This window comes from Onychostruthus taczanowskii, unplaced genomic scaffold (genome assembly GCF_017590055.1).
Source record: "Onychostruthus taczanowskii isolate IOZ18803 unplaced genomic scaffold, ASM1759005v1 scaffold49, whole genome shotgun sequence".
Classification (NCBI taxonomy): domain Eukaryota; kingdom Metazoa; phylum Chordata; class Aves; order Passeriformes; family Passeridae; genus Onychostruthus; species Onychostruthus taczanowskii.
The window spans coordinates 3,216,777-3,237,841 of record NW_024502458.1 but is presented as its reverse complement, the minus strand read 5'-3'; the positions used below and the strand labels follow the sequence as shown (position 1 = coordinate 3,237,841).

The 21,065-nt window shown below is 41.4% G+C and overlaps 2 protein-coding genes across 7 annotated transcripts in view; both read right to left on the bottom strand.

The window, feature by feature from the left end:
- Positions 1-2,373: 2,373 nt before the first annotated feature.
- RPS13 (ribosomal protein S13) lies at positions 2,374-6,717 on the bottom strand. Its single transcript, XM_041414965.1, has 6 exons — positions 6,647-6,717; positions 6,349-6,397; positions 4,651-4,729; positions 3,568-3,737; positions 3,114-3,214; positions 2,374-2,451 (listed from the first exon to the last, which is right to left on the bottom strand). Exons 1-6 carry the CDS (start codon positions 6,667-6,669, stop codon positions 2,418-2,420), a joined length of 456 nt encoding a protein of 151 aa, XP_041270899.1. The 5' UTR covers positions 6,670-6,717; the 3' UTR covers positions 2,374-2,417.
- Positions 6,718-6,839: 122 nt separating this feature from the next.
- PIK3C2A (phosphatidylinositol-4-phosphate 3-kinase catalytic subunit type 2 alpha) overlaps positions 6,840-21,065 on the bottom strand; it is a 50,556-nt gene continuing 36,330 nt past the window's right edge. For all 6 annotated transcript variants that reach the window (XM_041414960.1, XM_041414961.1, XM_041414962.1 and 3 more), the window contains 15 exons: positions 20,765-20,945; positions 20,119-20,223; positions 18,974-19,066; positions 18,602-18,731; positions 17,008-17,144; positions 16,169-16,338; positions 15,751-15,907; positions 15,222-15,331; positions 13,808-14,015; positions 11,928-12,052; positions 11,408-11,525; positions 11,242-11,323; positions 10,728-10,837; positions 10,370-10,495; positions 6,840-9,788 (listed from right to left, as the gene is read on the bottom strand). In XM_041414960.1, coding sequence (XP_041270894.1) covers positions 9,606-9,788; positions 10,370-10,495; positions 10,728-10,837; positions 11,242-11,323; positions 11,408-11,525; positions 11,928-12,052; positions 13,808-14,015; positions 15,222-15,331; positions 15,751-15,907; positions 16,169-16,338; positions 17,008-17,144; positions 18,602-18,731; positions 18,974-19,066; positions 20,119-20,223; positions 20,765-20,945 — 2,035 coding nt within the window. In that variant the 3' untranslated portion in view covers positions 6,840-9,605. The remainder of the gene's footprint in view (positions 9,789-10,369; positions 10,496-10,727; positions 10,838-11,241; positions 11,324-11,407; positions 11,526-11,927; positions 12,053-13,807; positions 14,016-15,221; positions 15,332-15,750; positions 15,908-16,168; positions 16,339-17,007; positions 17,145-18,601; positions 18,732-18,973; positions 19,067-20,118; positions 20,224-20,764; positions 20,946-21,065) is intronic.

Here is a 21,065-nt window from a genome sequence, read left to right as displayed (position 1 = left end):
AGAGAAGTTACTTTTTACAGAGAGTGGAAGACTCCACTAAGTCTCCTGGGCAGCTGGGTCACCAGTCCTGAGCTGCCCGGGGCAGTCCTGGCGCTCAGAACATGGCAGAAAAGCTAGCAGACTACCTGAGAGAGTTTCACAGCCCTGCGGCACAAATGATGAACTCACCTGATGCTTCCAAGTGACCCTTTCCCTCCTGGAGCACATCTCTCTGCCACATTGCTCAGTTTCACAGGTTCCAGGGGGGATTTACCCCTGCCAGAGCTTGGCCCCACTGCTCCCACAGCAGCTGCTGAGCAGACAACCCCGGGGTTGCCCTGGGGCAAGCGAGCCCAGCTCCTGCTGCGGCTGTGAAAATCCAAAGGGTAAGGGATGGAAAATCCCTGGGCTGCAACAACAGCACCATAGGTCAAGGCAGGGGATTCTTTCCCCCTGCTCCACTCCAGTGAGACCCCACCTGGGGCACTGCATCCAGCCCTGGGGTCCCCAAGGCAAAATGAATGTGGAACTATTGGAGCAAATCCAGAGGAGGACCAGGAAGTTGGTGAAGAGGACTGGAGCAGCTTCCCCTATGAAGACAAGATGGGAGAGTTGGGGTTTTCAGTCTGGAGAAGAGGCTGTGTGCAAACTTCACAGCAGCCTCCCAGTACTGAAGGGGGCCTCCAGGGAAGCTGGAGAGGGATACTTTGTCAGGAGCTGTAGTGATAGGACAAGGAGTAATGGGTCCAAACACAGAGGGGGAGTTTAGGCTAGGTATTAGGAACTAACTCTCTGCTGTGATAAGTCCAAACACAGAGGGGGAGTTTAGGCTAGGTATTAGGAACTAATTCTCTGCTGTGATAATGGTGAGGCACTGGAACAGGCTCCCCAGGAAGATTTTCCAAATTCTCTGCTGTGATAATGGTGAGACACTGGAACAGGTTCCCCAGGGAGATTTTGGCTGCCCCATCCCTGGAAGTGTTCAAGACCATATTGGATGGGGCTCTGAGATGTCCCTGCCCAAGGCAGGGAGTTAGAACTGGGTAATATTTACTATCCCTTTCAATACATGCCAGTCTGATTTTATGATTAATCCTACTGAGGACAATTTACCTAAACTAGCCTGTATGAAATACAGAATCTTTAGCAGCATAAGCAGAACTCTGAACATAACAGTACAATTGCAACACCATTACCACTCCTCAACGAGAGATATGTGTACGCCTCTTCTTCCATCCTCAGGAAAACCTTCAGCCGCAGTGAGCTCCAGCAAGCTCCCAGGGACGCAGGAGCAGCTCCGGAATCCCTCCCGTTACCGGGCCGGGAGCGGCGGCACTCCCGGCGGCGGGCGCCCTCTCCCGGCCGCGCTCCGCATTGCAGCGTCCCGGGCTGCTCCGTGGGGAACGGGATTCCAGCCGGACAGCGGCACTCCGGAGCGCCACTGCAGTGCTGCACCTGCCTCAGTCACGGGTCTGTATTTAGCTGCGCAGTTTGCCAGAGGAATCCTGTTTTTCTGTGAAATCCAGGTGCCAATAGTTGTGATCTAGGAAGTAGCTACTACACTGGACAAAAATGACATGGCTTGGGACAATTTACTCCACTTCTCAAGGTGATGAAAGTCATGTAATGCACCCACACTGAGTCACAACTCAGAGTAACTCCATATATAATTTTCTCCTAGAAAAGGAGAATTTTTTTCTTCTATATGTTTTCCTGTTTTCTGTTTCTTCAGCAGAAAAATGACTTCAGGTCAAAGCTATGAGAAATCTAGAGGCACAAGAGTGGCAACAATGAGTATGCAATAGCTCCTGCTCTTTGCGTTTAGGGAAAACTATTGAAGTAAAAACCCAAAGAAGAGCTAATCTGCTGTCCACATTTACCCAACTCTCAAAGACAACTCTTAAAATTACTTACAAACAACAGCAAGTTACTGCCAGGAGCTGGCTGCTTAAGCTCTCTGCACAAGCAACAGCTCCACATGACCTGTGAAGAATGAATTAACCTCTCACATTTTGTTTTAACCCCTCGCCTCCTGCATAACCCCTTCTGCAGTTTTTGTATTTCTACATCTGTCTGCTGCCACTGCTTTCTCCCCCAGTTCTGCAGGACACCAGAGGCACAGCCCCACATGAATAAAACACATTTGCAATGAATGAATAGGGCACTTCATTAATTCGAGGCTCTCAGGTAATAAAAAAACCAACCAAAGCACAGACACCAACATCCAGCTGGTGTAGCACTGCAACAAGCACAACCCAGATCTGATACTGCAGGACAGCAATACAGAAACCACAGGCACATGCCCGCTCCACCTGGAAAACATCCTGTTCACATGCAGCTTCCTAAAACAAGCAGAAACTTCCAACACACCAACCATTTAGAGACAACACAAACTCAGGTAACGAAAATTTATTCTTTCAGTTAGTCACAGCCAGCTCTTATGCGACCAGGGCAGAAGCTGTCGAGGATTCACTAAAAAGAGGGGAGAGAAAAGAGAGAAGTATTAATTGCAGAGGCAGTTTTTCCAACTAGTTATCAAAAACAAAGCTTCAGTTAAAAGTTCTAACTATCAATTAACTACTACCAGCAGCTAAATCACTATTTAAGTTTTTATGGCCTAAGATTTCACTCTTCCTTTTACAATAAAAACCCTAGGGTGACAGCACAAACCCATATATTTAAAAACCAGGCTAGCTGTGCTTGAGTTTCCTTGGAGAAACAAACTTAATTCTAACATCTGTGGGAATTCTATGGTGGTTGTCTCTCCTAGAGAAAAGCTACAAGCTACTTTGCTTTTGTCACAGCTACTAAGCTCACTAAGCTTTCAAAGTGACATGGACTATAGAAGTACCTGAGAACCAAGACCACAGTTTAAAGTGTTACAAAAATCACCTGGTAGTGACTTCATTTGTTAGGACCATGACTTTTACCCAAGAGTTACAACAGTCATTTAACCCAGGTGTAAGTTTCATGGATTTGCCAGTTGACTATTTATGAAAATACTTGTTCTCTGCTGCCTGGTGTGTGACACACACCTATCACAACGCACTCCTCACCCTCTGAGTAACAGCCCCAGCACAGTTTACAAGACCTTGCAGTCTTCAGTGCCAAGAGGAAGGCAGGAGAAGACTTACTACTTCCAGTTGGGTGGCAGCACTCTCTTGGTTTTGTAGTAGCGAGCCAACCGATGGATCCTGCTCTCGATGAGAATCAGGCGGAACTTGGCATCTTTGTCCTGGAAAACAAAGTTACATTACAACCCCAACATTACAACTACTTGCAATTCACACAGAATTCAGATGAGTTTCAGTAAAGCAAATAATCCACAGCTACTGCTAAAAACTTCACATTTCCATTACCAAAGCTTCAGTAAGTCAGAGCAGGACCAGAAACACATGCTTCCAACGCTGCTTTTAAAATCCTTCTCAAAGACCATTCTCCTTGATCAAAATGCCTCCCCAGCCTCAGGAGCTTACTCAAACGGGAGCTAACATCACACAAGGAGTCTTTGCTTTGTCAAGCTATACATGAATTTCTGTGTAATTTAAAGTCACAGACACTGAGTTACCTAATTGAAGGAGCACTCACCTTTCTGTTTCTCTCAAGATGCTTTCGAACAGCAACTGCTTTCTTGATCAGGTGATAAAGATCCTCTGGGAGGTCTGGGGCCAGTCCCTTTGATTTCAGGATTCTCAGGATCTTGTTGCCAGTAACAAAGCGAACCTGGGCAACACCGTGGGAATCCCTCAGGATCACACCTGAAAGAAACGTGTACATCTTACACTGAAAACAAGAAACATACACCAACAAATCTTGTGAAACTGACCTTACAGTTACAAGCTACCCAAAAAATACCTTCTCAAAGTTAAAAACCTTTCTAGTGGCAACTGAAGAAACGGCAGACAATGAGTGAGCAAAACACAACTTCTAGAAGCTGAAACACTTTGTCTGGGAAACTTAAAAGACAACTGACTCTCCCACCATGCTTAGGCAGGTAACATGAGGTGCTCACCTTTTCCAGTACTACTGGAAAATTTACAACAGGACCTATTAAAGCAACATATTCAATCATTCTATGGATCCCTCTAGAAGGAATTAATACTGCTTTCAGGATTACAGTAATAAAAAAAATTCATTACACAGCACCACTACTTACAGTGCATACATAGCTCATGTGTCATGGAAACACTTCAGCTCTGGAAGGGTTCAAACCCCAGCACCAGTCCATGGTGCAGCTGCAGTGCCCAGCTCAGTAAACCCCATGGGGCTCCTGCTATTGGAAAACTCCCTCCAGGAAACTGGGCACACAAAACTTCCCTATAACACCTATTAGTGGCCATGCCTAAGGACAGGCTGTTAAGATGAAACATTCCTAAGAACAAGCTATAAGACGAAACAGTCTTCCACTTGAAAAAAACCCCAAAAAAATCCACTGCCTCATTAAATATGCTCCCTGCAAGAACCACACACATGTCCCAGTGTTGGACTTGCTGATCCTTGTGGCAGGATATTATCCCAGGACTCTCAGTGGTATCCACAGTGAACAGAGGTACAGCAGAAGTGCTGTGCTCTCTCAGCACCTTACTTAATACTGGCTGAAGGAACAATTACAACATTACAGTCAGAAAGATGTGGGTTTGTCCCCATTCAGGAGTGGTTTATAACCCTTACCAATCTGGGAGGGAGTCAGGCCTTTCTTAGCCAACTTGTAGATCTGTTCCTTTACATCATCAGAAGTAAGTTTCAGCCACTAAAGAAAATTAAGGAAAAAGAAAGCGCCAAACTGATTAACAACTGCTTAATACAGAGGCACAGGCAAGCTACATGAAAACTTATAATAAATGGTAGAAAGAGATGCTTTGTAATGCTTGAAAAAACAATCAAGAACTGAAATAGCACTTTTAATGATACAGAAATTTTTATCATATAAGAAACCTATATTGCTAGTGAAATGTCATGAGGAAAGGCAGAGATACAGATGAGTCTCCATTAAAAAAATTCCATAAAGCCTCGAACCAACTGCTTTATCATAATTGAACTGCCACACCAGGAGCACAAATCCAATGTTAAACACACAAAAAAATCACTGTCCTTGGCAAGGAACTCTTCACCCAGACCCTCTGACAAATACAAAGTTGAGACCCATTTAGCCACCTCTTAGTCAAGTACCTACAGAGATAAGTGAAAAAAACAGACTTAAAGTACACTAATTAATTAAAAACCAAGACAGGACTGTGCCTTTTCTATTAATTTTAAGTTAAACAGTACAGATAAAGCCACTGCTTCCATGATTATTAATGAGAAAACAACACCAACAAGTTACATTATCCTGACTTGCCATGAGCTACAGAAGCTCCTCATTTTTTTTTTTACTTTTTAGTAGTGTCACAGTATGAAATAGAAAATTACAGCAAAAATAAACATGGAAGTGATCTAAAGATCAATATTTAAGACAGAATCTAAATAAAACTAAGCAAAAAAATCCCCACAGGATTAAAAAAATATATATACAGCATTTGTTCATCCTGAATTTTACTGAACTGTTTAACCATCAGTAGGACTTCAAGCAGCTCCATATTACCTTACTTCCAACTGTATCTACTTAATTACAGATTTTGTGTTTATGTTCTCATTTCACTGTTTTTTACTCCATGCTTTTCCACATGCACCACAAATTGTTCTTTCTGCCAACAAAGAGATCCTCCAAGAAAGGATGTTGCAAAGAAGGACAGAGAAGACCTTTTTAAGTGAAAATACCCTTGGAAGAACTAAGAGCACACCAGAACTACCTCTTTTTAATCCCCTGACCACCAAATTGGTTGTAAGTATTTTTGAAGGCAATCGATTTATTCCACAACTGCAAACTCGAGTGTGAAAACAATAATTTAATCTCCAGGAATTACCAGCCTAAAGACTCGAAGTATCTGAATAAATAATCAAACAGAAGATGAAAAGAGACTTCTTTGCCAAATGAACCATCTGGCCAGGAAAAGACACTTACTTCCTCAGTATACTAAGGATCATCTCAGAACCCCGGAATTTTTAGGGCTGAGGGACTTTTGGAGATCATCTAATCCAACCCTCCCCACGCAGGGTCACCTAGAGCAGACTGCAGAGGAGCGCACCCAGCTGGCTTTGCAATGCTTCCACAGAGGGAGATCTCTCCAGGAAGCCCGCTCCATCACAGGCCAAGGAAGCATGTACACAACTTGAAAGGCCACAATTTGAAAGCGATGACGCAAAACACTACAGATGTCGTTTTCTCTCCCTCCGTGGGCACCGCGAGCTGCGCTGCGGCTCCCGGAGCGCGCACGGGGCGGGGAAGGCTCTGGGGAAGGCTCTGGAGAAGGTTCTGGGCAAGGTACTCACCGTGGGCACGCTGCGCCTGTAGGGCAAGGCCGACTGGGACAGGCCCTTTCTGCGGGAAGAAGCACATCAGACACTCAGCGCCCGAGCTCAGCGACTCGGCCCCTCGGCCGCGGCCCGAGCCTTCCCCACCCCGCCGCCATGTCCACACGGCCGCCGCCTCCCCCGCCATCCCCACACGCTACGGAGCGCTCCCGCAGCATCCGTCCCGCCCCCGGCCCGGTCCGCGGCGCTCCCCCGGCCCCCCTGAGCAGCCCCGGGCCGCCCTCGGGCGCGGCCCCGGCCCGGCCTCACGGCTCACCCCGGAGCGTGCATGCGACCCATGATGGCGGCAGCGCGGAGCGGGCAGAAGGAGCGGCCCCGCCCGCGCGCTTGCCCCCTGCCCGCGGCAGCCAATCAAGGGCGCCCGGACCGCGCCGCGCGCGCCCTCTCAGCCGCGCCGCCCAGAGCCCCCCCCCGGCCCGTTCCAACAGAGAGGCGGCCAGGCGCTGGGCTTTACTCCAGAATAGTGTTTAATGCTCGTACAGGAGAGTTACGGAGTCACAGCGAACGCGCCCCACGCGGGGCCACACTGTACATCTTTATTATCGTTTAATGAAAGTATTTGGTTCTCAGAGATACACAGACGGAGGGAGGCGCCCTGCTGTCGCCGCTCCCTCAGGCCCCGGCCTTAAGGCGGGTCACGGGGGGCTCTACACAACCCTACAGCTGTAAAAACAGAGAAAAGAGCGTTTACCAAAGATCGCACATGCGTCCAGAGACAGGCAGCTGTCGTACAAAGGCAGTAATAAAAAGTTCAGTGCAAAGTTGGAGGTTAGTAGAGGAAGAGGTCCTAGCGCAAGCTGCTGCTCTCGGATACCAACACAAGGTCTGGAGGGACAATTACACTTCTGGCTGCAGGTCAAACGGTGCATAAAAGATTTTTTTTTTTTCTTTTCATTAAACAAGATATAAAAAGCTGTTAGAACTACATTTTCAAGCTACTTAGCATACTGGTAAATTCCATCCCAATCAAGTATTTCCCTCTTTCACATCCATCTTGGTTTTTCTATGTAGCATGGTAAAATTCTTATTGCAACAATCAGTTTTTTCGTAATTGAGAATAGTGCAAAGAGGTGCAAACTTGGTGCTGGTCCTCTACACGTGAGGAGAGCCAAGGCCAAATTCCACAGACAACATAAAATCCATGACCATAAAAAGCTCCAGCCAGTGACGATTTTGAAAAGGAAGGAAAAGGCACAAAATGAGTTAAGCCATGAAGAAGATTAAATCAGAAGTCAGGACATGTGCTAACAATAATACAGTACTATACTTTTTTATTTTTCAGTCCAGACAACTGTTAAAACTGCAAATAATTTTTAAATGCTTTTAGTTTAATTGTATTTTGTGCTGTAAGACACTGTGCTTTAATAGCAAACTGCAAAAAAGGCAGTCCATATTGCTTTCATTTTATTTCACAATGGAACGTTTCACAAAAACAGTAGTCTACTTTCCTGTGTTTAAGTGACTTGTGATTCTAATGATGGAATGGAGTAAGTCTCAAAAGCATCAAGTGAGCAGGAAATATATCTAGTTAGTTATATAGTTTATTATTTACAGGCTATATACTAAATGAAAAATATGCAGAGGATGCCGACTACAACTGGGATTTGTTAGCGCCCATTAGTATTGGCCCAGTTTCTAACATTCAAGGTATCATTAGCTTTTTAATTGCAATAATTCCTATGAAATTGGACCGTGAATCAGTTAGGCACCAGGAGATTCAAGTTTACTTCTCTCTTCTGTATTGAAGGGAGATTGGTCAGTAGCAGGGGAAGGAAAATTGGATTAGAAAATAGGTTTTTAGTGTTGGGTAGACAGAAGGCTTTCCCCATATTGTGTTCATAGTTGCATATTTCACTTTAAAAGTTTGCTTCACGATTTTGTACTAAAGAAGTGTGCAACTTTAGAGCTTTGTTTACACAGAACATGAACATCCTAAATCCCAAATAAGGTGAACAAAAGGTGACACCTGTAGTGCAGAAAGGCCTAATTAAGTAACCAGTGGTATTAACGGGAGATAGTGACATTTGCACTCCACTGTCACAATATATTCAAATCTAATGTTCCTTGGAATGAAGTATTTTAGTGGGAGTAGTTCTTACTGGGAGTGAGAAACAGTATTGCTGTGAACTCCTAAATGAAAAAAAAAGCCCAGCCAAGTTCCTCTCTCAAAGCTGTTAATATGAACTAATTTCTGGCTTGCAATTCAGCCAGCAGTGGTGCTTTTCAATTAGAGGCCACCCTTTCCCTGGAAGCACAAATGCAAATGCCACTTTGGATTAGTGTTTGAATCTGTTCCACACTTAATCACTGCAGTATTGAAAAGTTCTAGAAATTACAACAAAACCCCCCACTGAGAAGCTGGGTACATTTCCTACAGTATTCAGCCAGTCTTCATTCAATTTTTGGAGACCATGGGTAGAAGATGGAGTAGAAAAAAAACTTAAGTTGAACAAATTGTGAAAATCAGTATAAGTGATGCTATTAGTAATAACACATCCTGGGAAAAGGCTTCCAGTAGGACCTGCAAGGTATCAAATATGAGTGTTCCCCCTTTATAAGGAGCTGAAAGTTAATATGTATACATATTTAAATACCAGAAATGAGGTAAAAGAGAAGCATTTGAATTATAAGGCACCATTATTTACAACTTCCACTATTGGCACTCACTCCAATAAGTCTCAGAGAAGCATGAATCTGGAATTAAATGTTTTTAAGGAATTTTTCCAGCCCTTCAACCTTCATTTCTACAGGTGTGTGTGCAGACACCAAAAGTTTACCTGTTGCTGTTTCTGTGATGTCTCATTAGGAGTGGGAATGTAATCCTAAAATACACAATTTCTTTGATGTTCTCCAGCATCGTGTCATGGATGACACAACAGCGGCAACAACCTGAAAGCAAAAACGCACTGCATCCACAGGCCTAATGACTGAGTTATGGTTCAACCAACCAGCATGGTCAAACTGCTCATCTCACTTTCACTGATGGTTTAAAAACCCCTTCCTTTACCCACAACTCTCAAATGCTTACAGACGATGCTTTGATAACATCACATGGGTATAAACCAGTTTTCACTGCAATCCTCCAAATTAGGCTCCCTGAACATTGGTCCAACGTATCTGTTGAAATGGAGAGTCTCCTGTTTTTACATGTACAGGTTATCTTCAAGTAGGAAGATAAAGCCCAACTGAATGCAGCTGTTCTGCTCTTGCTGAGCTCACAGGTAGGGCACAGCAGTCAGCCGATACCAGTTAACAGTCTCCTTGCTCAGGTTGAAGTCCTTCAGTGGGAGTGTAATTCCACCTAGGAAGAAGTTCTCACGTAACGATTCTGCACTCAGCACACTTAACTGAAGCTCCCTCTGTTTCAGAGTCTCCATGCTGTATCCGCTGTACACGAGCTGGGAGGTGAGAAGTCAAGAATTTTCTGATTAGGCAAAAGAAATTACCCAGACTGCCCTTTCTTCTGCCTGCCCAGCCACTGACAGATGTCTGAACTACACACTGTGACCATTCAGCACATCCCTTTCTTAGACAATGGGCTGAAGGACATTCCTGTTTTATTGTGTGCTCCAATGTTAAGTGTTTAAAATGAGTGAAGTACTATTTACACACCAAGAATTCTGAATTCATTTTTCTCCACATCATGTGTCAGTGAATCAAGGGCAGGGGGAGTTTTAGTTTAAGATTCCTTACCTTCTCCACATCTCTCCTCACAGTCAGTCTGAGAAATTTCTGCTTCCTTGTAATAGCACACTGACCCACTAAGATGCTTTGTAAGATCTTTATAAGATCTTATGCTATAAGATGCTTTATATTTAATCAGGGCACTAAGTTTTTGGAAACAGTTCCTTTTTCATTTATACATATTCACATATTTTTTTTAGACTACTTTTATTCTAAAGCAGCAATATTTTAATTATTGCTTAGAATAAGAGATTCTAGTAAGTGACAGGAAATTATCACATAAATTTGAACTTGCCATTTCATTAAAAGTTGGGTTTCTGGTCTTCCGGGAGATTTTGGTTTTGCGTTTGGATGTTTTGTGCGTGTCTGGAAGTAAATAGGTTTTCACATAGGGATTTGGATCTGCACCATCTTCTGTAACCTACAGCCAAAGAAACAAGGCAAGTTAGAAAACTAATTAGTGCATAACTGCCTATTTATTTTCAAGTGTGTAGACTTTGCAATCAAGCTAATCAAAAGCAGCAGTTAATTAAGCAGGCAGTTGGAAAATTTAGAGGAAAAGAGAGAGTTTCACCATTCCTGCATCAATCTAAGTCAAGATGGTAATTGAGAAAATGGAAAGTTTTTGGCAGTGAGTTAGTATCTCCACTTACCAGGTCTTTGATGTGCATCACCATGACAAATAGAGTGCTATTTCTATAGGATATGGATAGCTTCACTTCTCCTCCCACTTTGCCTGAGGTAGGGCTTGATGGACTTGTATCTGAAACAACAATTATTTCTTCTGTGATACTGGTACATTTTCATCACTACTACACTGACTTATCACATATGGGAAAACATACAAGCCTTGGACCAAGTTCAGTTCCTGATTTTATTTCTAGCTCTCTAACATGGGAAAGGCTATAGGCTTTAAAGGTTTTGCATTCTCTTGCAAGAACCAGCTTGGAAGTTTGGAGTGAAAAACTGAATAATTCAGTCAAGCCATAAACAAGCCCAAGTGATCACACACATTATTGCAATTTTTGGTATATATGTCCTTGAAACTGTATGTAGGCACACTTGGAAAGACAGTGATGCAGTTTTCAATGAGAGAAAACTCCATTTAAGTAAAAAACATTTCAACGATTCACACTGTAAATATGTGAATTTATAAACATCCCTTACCTGCAGGTCTGGCTATTCCATCTATTCCTTCCACTTTGTCATCACGAAGTAATGGATGGAAAAAAGTATAAACAAGATCACACTAAATTTGGAAGAAATGTTACATGTTAGTTAAAAAGCACCAAAACTTGAACACTTGCATTTGATTTAAATTATGTGTACTCACTTCCGCCACCTCTGGAGAACTGTTCATCAGGCTCTGTATGTAGCTGTTGAGCTCCACTTTCCTTTTGGCTGCTACATCTTTGATATGTGTTCTTCCCAGGACCATCTTATTAGGAAAGCTACATGTGAAGAGCAATACAGTTTTCAGTTAATTTATCAGAAGTACGTACAGTAAGATTCCATTGTCATTTCCATCCTGAAGTGCTGACATCTGGGGGTTTTTTTTGCCAATCCAGAGTGGAAACACAGCATGCCAATAGGTTATGACACTCCAGAAAGGCAAGGAAATATTTATAGGTAATTACTATATGTGATATGACACACAGACCACAACACTGAGATGGCTCCTCTGGATCTCCTCCTTAAAACTGAGAGACAACTGCTGTCTCCCTTAATTGCCAACTTTGAGGTCTAGTTTGCCCCTCAGCAGTTTTGTCTCCATTTCAAGCTATTTCTTCCTCCACCCAGTTGGGAGCAGTTTTGTTGCTTTGGCAATAGTGATGAGTGAGTTAGGAACATACCCTGGTAACTTCCAAAGAGGAAAGAGAATGCCAAGTTTGTTGTGGAGCTCCTGGAACTCATCAAATGTTCGGAAGACAAATGTTGGCTCAACTTGCCCTTCTCTCAAAACTCTCACTACATAGATCTGCTCAAAACACAAAAATAAAAGTAGTTGATATAAAAACATTATAATAATGACTTAACAATATAATTTTCTTCACAGTCAACTCTTTCTCCCGTAGTAATCCTTCTCCTGAATTCATATCCCATTACTATATCCCTTATTCCAACACTGGCATTTCATAGTAGAGTTAGAATTATAAGTAGCCCTTAATGCAAAGTAACATCACATGGTCTTCCCATAAGGCAGATTAGATGAAGGATGATGATGAAGGTAGGTAAGGCTGAGCTGTGCACACTCTCCCTTTAAAGCCTCACTGGAAGTCCATACCAGGTACACAAAATGTTAACACTGGCGCAGGATTACACTGAGACATGTATCTGTGGCCAGAACTACACAGAACCTTTCAGGTGTATTTTTTTCAATTTAATTCCCTCCTGATTCTAAAGTATTCCACTCTTAAAGTGATAATTTGGTGCACTGCATTACACAAAAATAATTTTTCAAAGTGCTGTGAGTACAGTCACAGGATACATTCACATTATTCAAAGGAAATGACATTAGAGAGCTGCACAGAAAATTCAGTTCAGTGTCCTCATTTTATGGGTAGAGGAGTTAAACTTTTAATATATAATTTAACTTTAAAAATCTAGAGAGAATCTAGACCATCCTAACAGTTTCCTGGAAGAGGCGAGGCTGTTTTGGCTTAGACCAGGATACTCAAACACATTTATTATACAGTGATTCAGTACAAAGCTCTTCACTTCCAGCATTAGTCAGATTTATTCTACCTTCCCTTGCTGGTGTCTTACCAGTTTAAAACATTTGCAGCAAACACATCTTGGAAAGAGATGTACATTTTCATCTTCCAATATAGCTCATGTTATAAAAAAGTTCAGGACAATGTAACTTGAGCTGATTACTCCAGCCCAGCAAAGAGCAGTAGAGAAATAAAACAACTACAAAAATTTGAAGAAGGTTGCACATCTGCATAGGAATACAAACATTAAGTCTCAAAGTGTAACCCAGGTCTGTTAAAATCCTGAGGGCAAACTGCATTGGTTGGTATATCTAGTAAGACTAAGAGTGTAAGTGCATGAATACAGGAAACAATGCTTTTACCTAGGAGAAACAAATCAAACTTTAATGGAAGGTCAGACTAAAACTGGAGTGTCTGATTTTACAACTTCTACTCAGGAAGGAGCCATTTTACAGAAGGCAGCTAAATAAAAGCCCATCAACATGACTCAAATTTCTGTATATTTAAAATAATCTCCAACACTACTTCTGCCCTTTCCACTTCCTTCTAGATGCTTTTCAAGAGGTGTTTTCATGTTGAAGGATATTATGGGAGGCTAGAAATGCCAGTCTGTACTCCAGCAGTGCTGTTGCTGGTTTACCCTGGCCGGCAGCTCAGCACCCACACAGCTGCTTGCTCACTCCCACCCCCTCACCAGTGGGACAGCAGGGAGAGCAAGAGTGAGAAGATCCGTGGGCTGAGATGAAGACACTTCTGGGGAGGGAAGGTGATGCAAGACAATCGCCACAGCCCACAGGCAGATCCATGCTCAGCCAGTTCCCAAACAGCCACCTTGGAAGACAACCCTCTCCCCATCTCCTGCTTTATTCCTCTACAGCCACCTTTTATTGCTGACATTATACACTGTGGAATATCCCTCTGGCCAGTTTTGGTCAGCTGTCCCTGTCCCTTCCCTGTGTCTTGTTGGAAGGAAATACACCATCATCCTCCCTGAGTGGAAACAGCTCCCATGTACTTACATAGTGTTTATCTGGGTTGTATCTCTTCTGATACGTGAACACGGACACCTGCTTGATTCGGCCGTCTTGTTTGAGAGAATAGGTTTTAGCAGAAAATGACAGGATGGGCTCATCATTAGAAGGCAGACCTGAGAAACGTAGCTGGGCCAAGTTGTGAATGAAGAAATTGAACTTTGTGGCAACACTTCCCAGACTGGATTCGATCAGCCTAGAAAAAGAAAACGTCAAAACACACAAAAGTGGTTCTGTCAATGCACCAGACTCAAGCTGAAGAAAAATAAACCCTATTTCTTACTGACAAAAAAAAGGTTTGTAAGAGTGATCACTGGGCTATATAAATAGTATCATACCAACATTTAGCAGAAGACTTAGTATCCAAATTTGGAATAGGTTTTTAGTAAAGACGTGAAGGCTTTCCAGACATGCATCCAACTCTGGAGCCCTGGCAAGACATGGACCTGCTGGAGCAGGTCCAGAGGAGGGCCACAGAAATTATCAGCAGGATGAACACCTCTCCTGTGAGAAAAGCCTGAGAGAATGGGGATTGCTCAGACTGGAGAAAGCTCTGGGTAGATTTTATTGTGGCCTTTCATGGGTAGGCCATTCCTACTTAAAGGGAACTTATACAAAAGATGGGGACAAACTTGTTAGCAGCACCTGCTGAGAGAGGACAAGGGATAAAGTGTATGAGGACAGATTCAGATTAGATATAAGAAAGCAAATTTTTTTACAGTAAGAGTGGTGGAACACCAGAACAGGTTGCCCAGAGAGGTTGTAGATGTCAGGAAACATCTCTGAGGAAGCTCACCTAGCTGTGAATGCCCCTGCTCATGGCAGGGGGATTGGTCTTAGATGGCCTTTAAAGATCCCTTCCTACCTAAACTTTTCTACGATTCTAAGTTGCATGCACACCACTGCAGTTTCCCCTGTGTACCTGAAGTGAAGGACAGTAACATTTTTCCAACACATATCAACATCTCAGTTACACTGTATGCACTCCTCCCCTTAGTCTGGGGCATCATCCCTCCCTCTGCAGCATGCAGAAGCTCTTCTCCAAGAGAGAACTTCTTTACCATGCTTTCCATCATATACTCTGCTATTAAATAATTTAGGATGTATTCAAAATGTAAGTGTTAAACAGCCAGACAGAATTATTTACTCTCAGCACTTTAAACCAACATTCCACACCAGGTCACCCCTAAAATCTGCAAGGTACTTCAGCACAAGCATTACTCTTGCACAGAATTCATCTTACTTATGTAGTTAACTGATCTTTTATGACTGTACAGTGTAACTGTTCAACTTGTACAGACACGTTTGTCACCATCCCCAGTAGATTTTTTTTTTTCCTATCAGAAATCTCCCATTAAGAGGATGATACTGGGAGATACTTTAATTTTTCCTTAGCCAGTACCTTGTAAAGAAAATGGTGGCTTCTGCATCTGTTGTTTGGGGCTGGAGAGCATCCTGGACATACTTCAAGTCCTGAACCCCACTTAGTTCTGGTAACCCAGAAGAAAGCATCTACAAGAAAATGAAATTTATTTTTAATGCAATAAACCCAATACGATTTTATACTGAAAGATTAAGACTTAAACCCACAAATTCATTTGTAGCTGCACTAAATTGCTAAATACTAACAGCAATAGACAAAAATTACTTATAATCAGCAGTTATTCACTATTTCTGCTGAACTAAAAGCAGTTAAAAACTCTTAGCAGTGCGATTTGCGGTAGTATATTAGTTTTGAATTTTCAAGAAAGAGGTAGGCAGTAAAAAAGCTTAAAAGGTTTCAAATGAAGCTTTCCCAAAAAGTAGATGAGATGTTTTTGGTTTTAAAAAAACCCGCATTATACATTTCTGCAGCATAAAAAGTGTAGTTTCTTAATACAACCCAGCATGAGAGATCTATCAAGTCTCAACTGAAGGTGCAAAATTATTACCAATGAAAGCAGGTTAAGGAAGAGGCTGGCATGTTTCCTTATCAAGTTGTAAGCTTGGCAACAGAGATCCACGAACAGCTGAAAGCGAATTGTGGGTTTTTCCCCACCATTAATGACATAAGCCATATCTGATGTCAGCACAAAAGGAGCTCGATCCCTGTTCAAAAAGCACAGAATTCATGAGTTCACCATAAGGTCTCTTCATTGTCATGTGCTTGCTGCTGCCCTCCATCCCCACCCTGAGGTCATGCTATTAAATATTCCATTCATGCCGTTTCACGGGTTTGGGTTGGGTTCCTCTCCCACGTGCTGCCTCAGGTTACGCAGCACATCCACACGGTACTGGACCTACAGCAGATCTCCCAGAGAACACTTGGAAAGAAAACCATTCTCCACATTGCTTAGGTACAGAAAATACCTTTTAAAGCTACCAAACATTTGCGCATGTCCCAAAAACTTCCCAAAGTCGATGTGGAACATATGCCCGGTGTTCCGGAGCATTATGTTGTCATTGTGGCGGTCACAGATTCCCAGGACATATGTGGCCACACAGCATCCTGCACAAGAGTAGATGAAGTTCTCTGAAGCCTGGGAGGGAGAGAAAAGAAGTGAATTGAGATCAAATATCAGTGGAAAAACGTAATTCATGTATTCAACAGTCAACCTCGATGAGTGCAAAATCCAACCCAGGCAAAAATCCAGACCCTAAATTTGCTTTTTGCCCCCCAGAGTGTTCTTCATAGAGTTAGCTTTGCCAAAATCTCGACATCCCACTTTCCAGCAAAAATGGTTATTTTGTTTTTTACATAAATCAAAGAGAAAAGAGGAGTTGAAGACAAATCACAAAACAATGTTAGCAAAGAAAAAGGTACAACACTTGTATTTCCAATGTATTGCAATGGCACTATAGCCCAAAGAAACATTTTAAATTTTGAATCTCATGTGTACAAGAGGCCACTGCTCCTAAACTACAATTAACAGCAGCCACTATTCCCCTGTCCTAAATTTAAAGTACATTTTTTCTATATTATCCAATAAAAACTCTTGATGAGAATCCTGAGAATCCATCTGGCTCCTTTTTATAGGGGGAGATTTTAATTTGCTCTTTTTCAAGTATAGGAAAAAAAATAAGTTTCTTAAATACACAAACCAAAAATTTCAGTGGAAGACCTGGAATACGAATTTCATTCTTTCATGAGATTGTACTTAGCCCTTTTAGAAGATCTTCACAAAACAAAACCAGTGCTGAAAAGTTACCTTTTCATACTCCTCCTCTGTAGGATTATATTTCCGCAACCACTCAGCCAGAGGCTTGTCCTTAAAAGAACCTGTCACTCCATATTCCACTTGAATTTTCCTCAGTGTATCTGAAGCAGGAACAAGCTCTACCATGCCTTGATACAGAATAAAATAAAGTGTATTTAGCCATCTCCTTAAGTGATGCTGCACTTTTAATATTTGGTATAAACCTTCCTAACAATGATCAACCTTACAGTCTTAGACAACCTCCTTGAAAATCTGGTCATGTGTAAAAAATTCTATTAGTCCCCCAAGCATTTCCACGTGTTACAAAGTAAACCATGAAACATGTAGAAATCCAACTTAGCTTACTTTACTACAACTAGTTACAGTTGCTAGAATGCACACTTAAGTTATACTTTTAATCATTAGCTTCTACCACAAACTTCTACTCTAAATTGGGCAAAATACTGTGATGCTGGCAATTCCCACACACTGACAGTGAATTAATCTAGTAACTTTATCTGCTGTCAAGTGTTGAAACAGACCAGACAGTGGGCTTCATATGTGGCCTTACTTTGGAGAAATAATTTACTAAAAATATTTGTACAGCTAAATCATAAAAGGAAAACATTTAGTTGATTAACAGAATTTTACTTCTATTTCGGCAAGAGCTACTAAAGGTACATCTGTAATTTACATCCATTTGACTTTTCCTCTTCAATCTTTTGCATACTTTAAGGACACTAATATTAGCAGCAAGAAAAAAAAAAAAAGCACATAAATCAAGTCATCATTCAGAGTAGGAGGAAAAGCCATCTGTTTCTCTAAAAAGCCAGTCTTATATAAATAGAAGCTTTTTGCTTAGTTTTGCCAAGCTAAATTTCCATCTTTTCCATGTATTAAGGAGTTTTGGTCATGCTGTTCATCCAACTAAAGAAATATTTAAGTTATTGTTTATCCTCTTAAACATCTTTGGTTTCTATTGGCTAGCTGTAGAGAATTAGCTAAAACTAGCAAAAAGCATGTTCAAGGTGCAGGGCACAGTATTTGCACTCAGAGTTCTGTGACCTACTTTCAAATCCCAGAGACAGCCTCATATTGCCAAGGAACTTTCACCAGAATATGACACAAATGCTGGGGAACAGTGTGTGTGCATGGCATGGGCTGATTCAAATTTTTCTTCTTTTTGCATGTTTCAGTACCAGAATGATACTCCCTGACTCAACTGAAGCAGATTCCAAATACTTTAGCATTTTGGTTTGCATTGGAATGCTTTCACCATAATCAAACTTTCAGAATAAGGATTGCTGTAGCAACATTATTTTCTTGTGTTGCAGTAAGAGCATGAAGAGCAACCTTGATTTTTTATCACTGCATTTGTTTGTCCCATGGTTCATTGACAACAGAACACTCAAGAGAAGAAACACATCTGGATGCCACTCAGCCATCAGGAAATTCAGAACAATCTAACTTATTATACTCTTGAGTACTGAAGTTCATTGCAGTGGAATAGTTCCTTGGCACCTTCTACCCAGAGGCTTTTCACTACCAGTGTGACAAGAAATTGAAGGATGGGAGCAAAGATTAAAGGCAGCATCTGGTTTAGCACCTCGGTCTTTTCCAGTTGAGAGACACTTGAAGATAACCATCCTTAGATCCAGTCCCTCTTGCAGCCAGATCTTATCCATGATCTTAATCATCTGTAAAGCCAACATATCTTGTCTCAGATCTTCTCCAACCTTAAATGGAAAATAAAAGTTCACCAGTGACACAGAAAACTTTAATGAGGAACAGACTAAAATTAAACTTTCACGTGTGGTAAATTTTTATGTTTTATGGACTGTTCACTTGTTGCTTCTAGATACACAGGAACAAACTCATGGAATAACTAAGCTTATTGGTCTATGCTAAAATTAATTGATACCAATGAAATAGTGATTATCATTCAACATCTTTTTTCCAACACACATGTAAGGCCTACCTTAAACATCACATTAATTTCTTCTCCCAGCGGGTCTGCATTTATCAGTGCAACTTTCAGTGGTACTGCATTGGAGCTGAAGAAAGAACAGGCCTGCAAGCAGATTTAATGTCAACGGTCAGAAAGGACTATTCCTGCTAGCCCAGAAAACAAGACACTCTGACAACAAGCAGGTTTGACACACAATGTGTCTATTCAGACTTCTAACATTTCAATTGTGGTGAGTACGTGCTTCCTTTGAATAACGAGCCCTTTGGCTGTTATTTATTGAATTCTTGTACAAATGCCAACAGTGCTGCACAGTGATGTTTCAAACACTCTGAAAGGAAGAGTGAATAAAACATGAATAAATATTTTATGAGCAACTTTTTTTTGAAATCTAGAAGATGTATTAAAAATGTGTATTTGTGTGTTTCACAATATCTTCTCATTTATCTGCCTTCAAGTCCCTGCTCATGATTTAATAGTTACAGTAGAGAAGGACAGTGAGATGAGCTGTCTCTCAAACACAGGGTTAGTTCAAGCGTTAACAAACCTTTAGGTTTTCAGTCATGCATGATGATATAATCAAGACTGTGGTTGAGCAGATATTGTCAAACCTTGCAGTGTTCTGGAAAAATAACTTACCTGCTTCTCCTACATTATTACCTGCTGGATCTTCACAATAAAGCTGCTACTTTAAAAAAATAATAAAGCTACTGCCTCCCTCCCCAGCATATCTGGACACAATCAGTATCAGGTAGTTTCATGTGTTCCACAGTATTTAATCACTGCTTGAACTTTATATTCTTGGTCAATCTCCTCTTTTGATTGCTAATGCACACTGGACATTTTCATGCACTCTCAGGATTGCTGGTCTCATGAGACTGGGTCTGAAGATGTAGTAAGTTACTACAGATATATGTCTATATTTTTTAACACAAGTGCCCTTGTTGGTTTTACACTGTATTTGTACACTTTTTTTTTTTTTTTTTTTCTCACTGAATTTTGCTGCCCTATTCAATCAGCATTTTTGATCGAACCCCATCTCCACAGCATAAAGAGCTTTCAAGCACTTGAAGTGTTTGGTTTTTTTTTTCATTTGTAAAAGCTTTACCTAGATGTAATTTTCACAAAAGGGTTTTGAAACCCTGAATATGTAGTACCTTAATATTTAACTCTTTTGCCACAAGACTGGGGTTGAGAGGCAAACGGCATTTGTTCTTCAAGAAAAATAACTGCACACGCTCCATGCCATTTTGCAAGGCAACCTGCAGACAAAAAGAAAATTCAGCTGACATTTTCCTCACTGAATCATCTACAGAAAACTTCTGGACAAAGTTACCCTGAAGGCACCATTTGAACTCCTCAATGTCAGAGGAATGCTAGAAACTACAGCTCCTGGTTTAGCTATGACAAATACCTCATCCTGGCAATGTAACACTCATCATACATGTTTGTGGGGGTTTTTTTGACTGACTCAGATGACAGCACCCCACTCCATCAAACTCTAAGTTCTATTATCAGCACAAAAACAGATATCCCATTCTTTTGCATGATGAGATCATTCTTCAGCAGTAATAAGTTTAAATTCATTTCCAGTTGATCATACACAGAAACCATCCTATATTTTCTTGCCCTATCACCTCACCACTATATTTTGGAGGTGACAAACTTGAGAAAAGCATCAACTTCATTAAACTTTGCAGAGCAACAGGTTCATAAAACTCCCTATACATTTACATAAAATTTTGAATTTAGACTAAAAAGACAATTAAGTGGATTAGTTTTGAATTAAAGACATATACACACCTGCCGAGCAGATCCACTCGTCTGCTTTACTCTTTCTGCTACCATTCCAAAGAGCTGCACTAGTCTGGTCTGCTTCTCCAGCTCTTCCCTCAGCCTTTTTCCACAGATTGAAAGAAAAGCTCCAAGAATTTGCTCATATCTTACACCAAACTTTGTATCATACAGTGTATCCTTAAGAAGCCTGAAATAAAGGATATAAGTTAAATTTTCCTATGGAAAATACAGCAAACAATGCAATATTAAGACATTAAAATAGTTTAGTGAATCAGTGCTATGTATGTCTGAAGTTACTGATATACAG

Coding starts and splice junctions, on each gene's coding strand:
- RPS13 (XM_041414965.1), bottom strand. CDS start 6,669: ATGGGTCGCATGCACGCTCCGGG. Junction 3,738..4,650: donor CCTGACTCCCTCCCAGATTG/GTAAGGGTTATA, acceptor CGTTTCTTTCAG/GTGTGATCCTGAGGGATTCC. Junction 3,215..3,567: donor ATCTTGAGAGAAACAGAAAG/GTGAGTGCTCCT, acceptor TTTGTTTTCCAG/GACAAAGATGCCAAGTTCCG.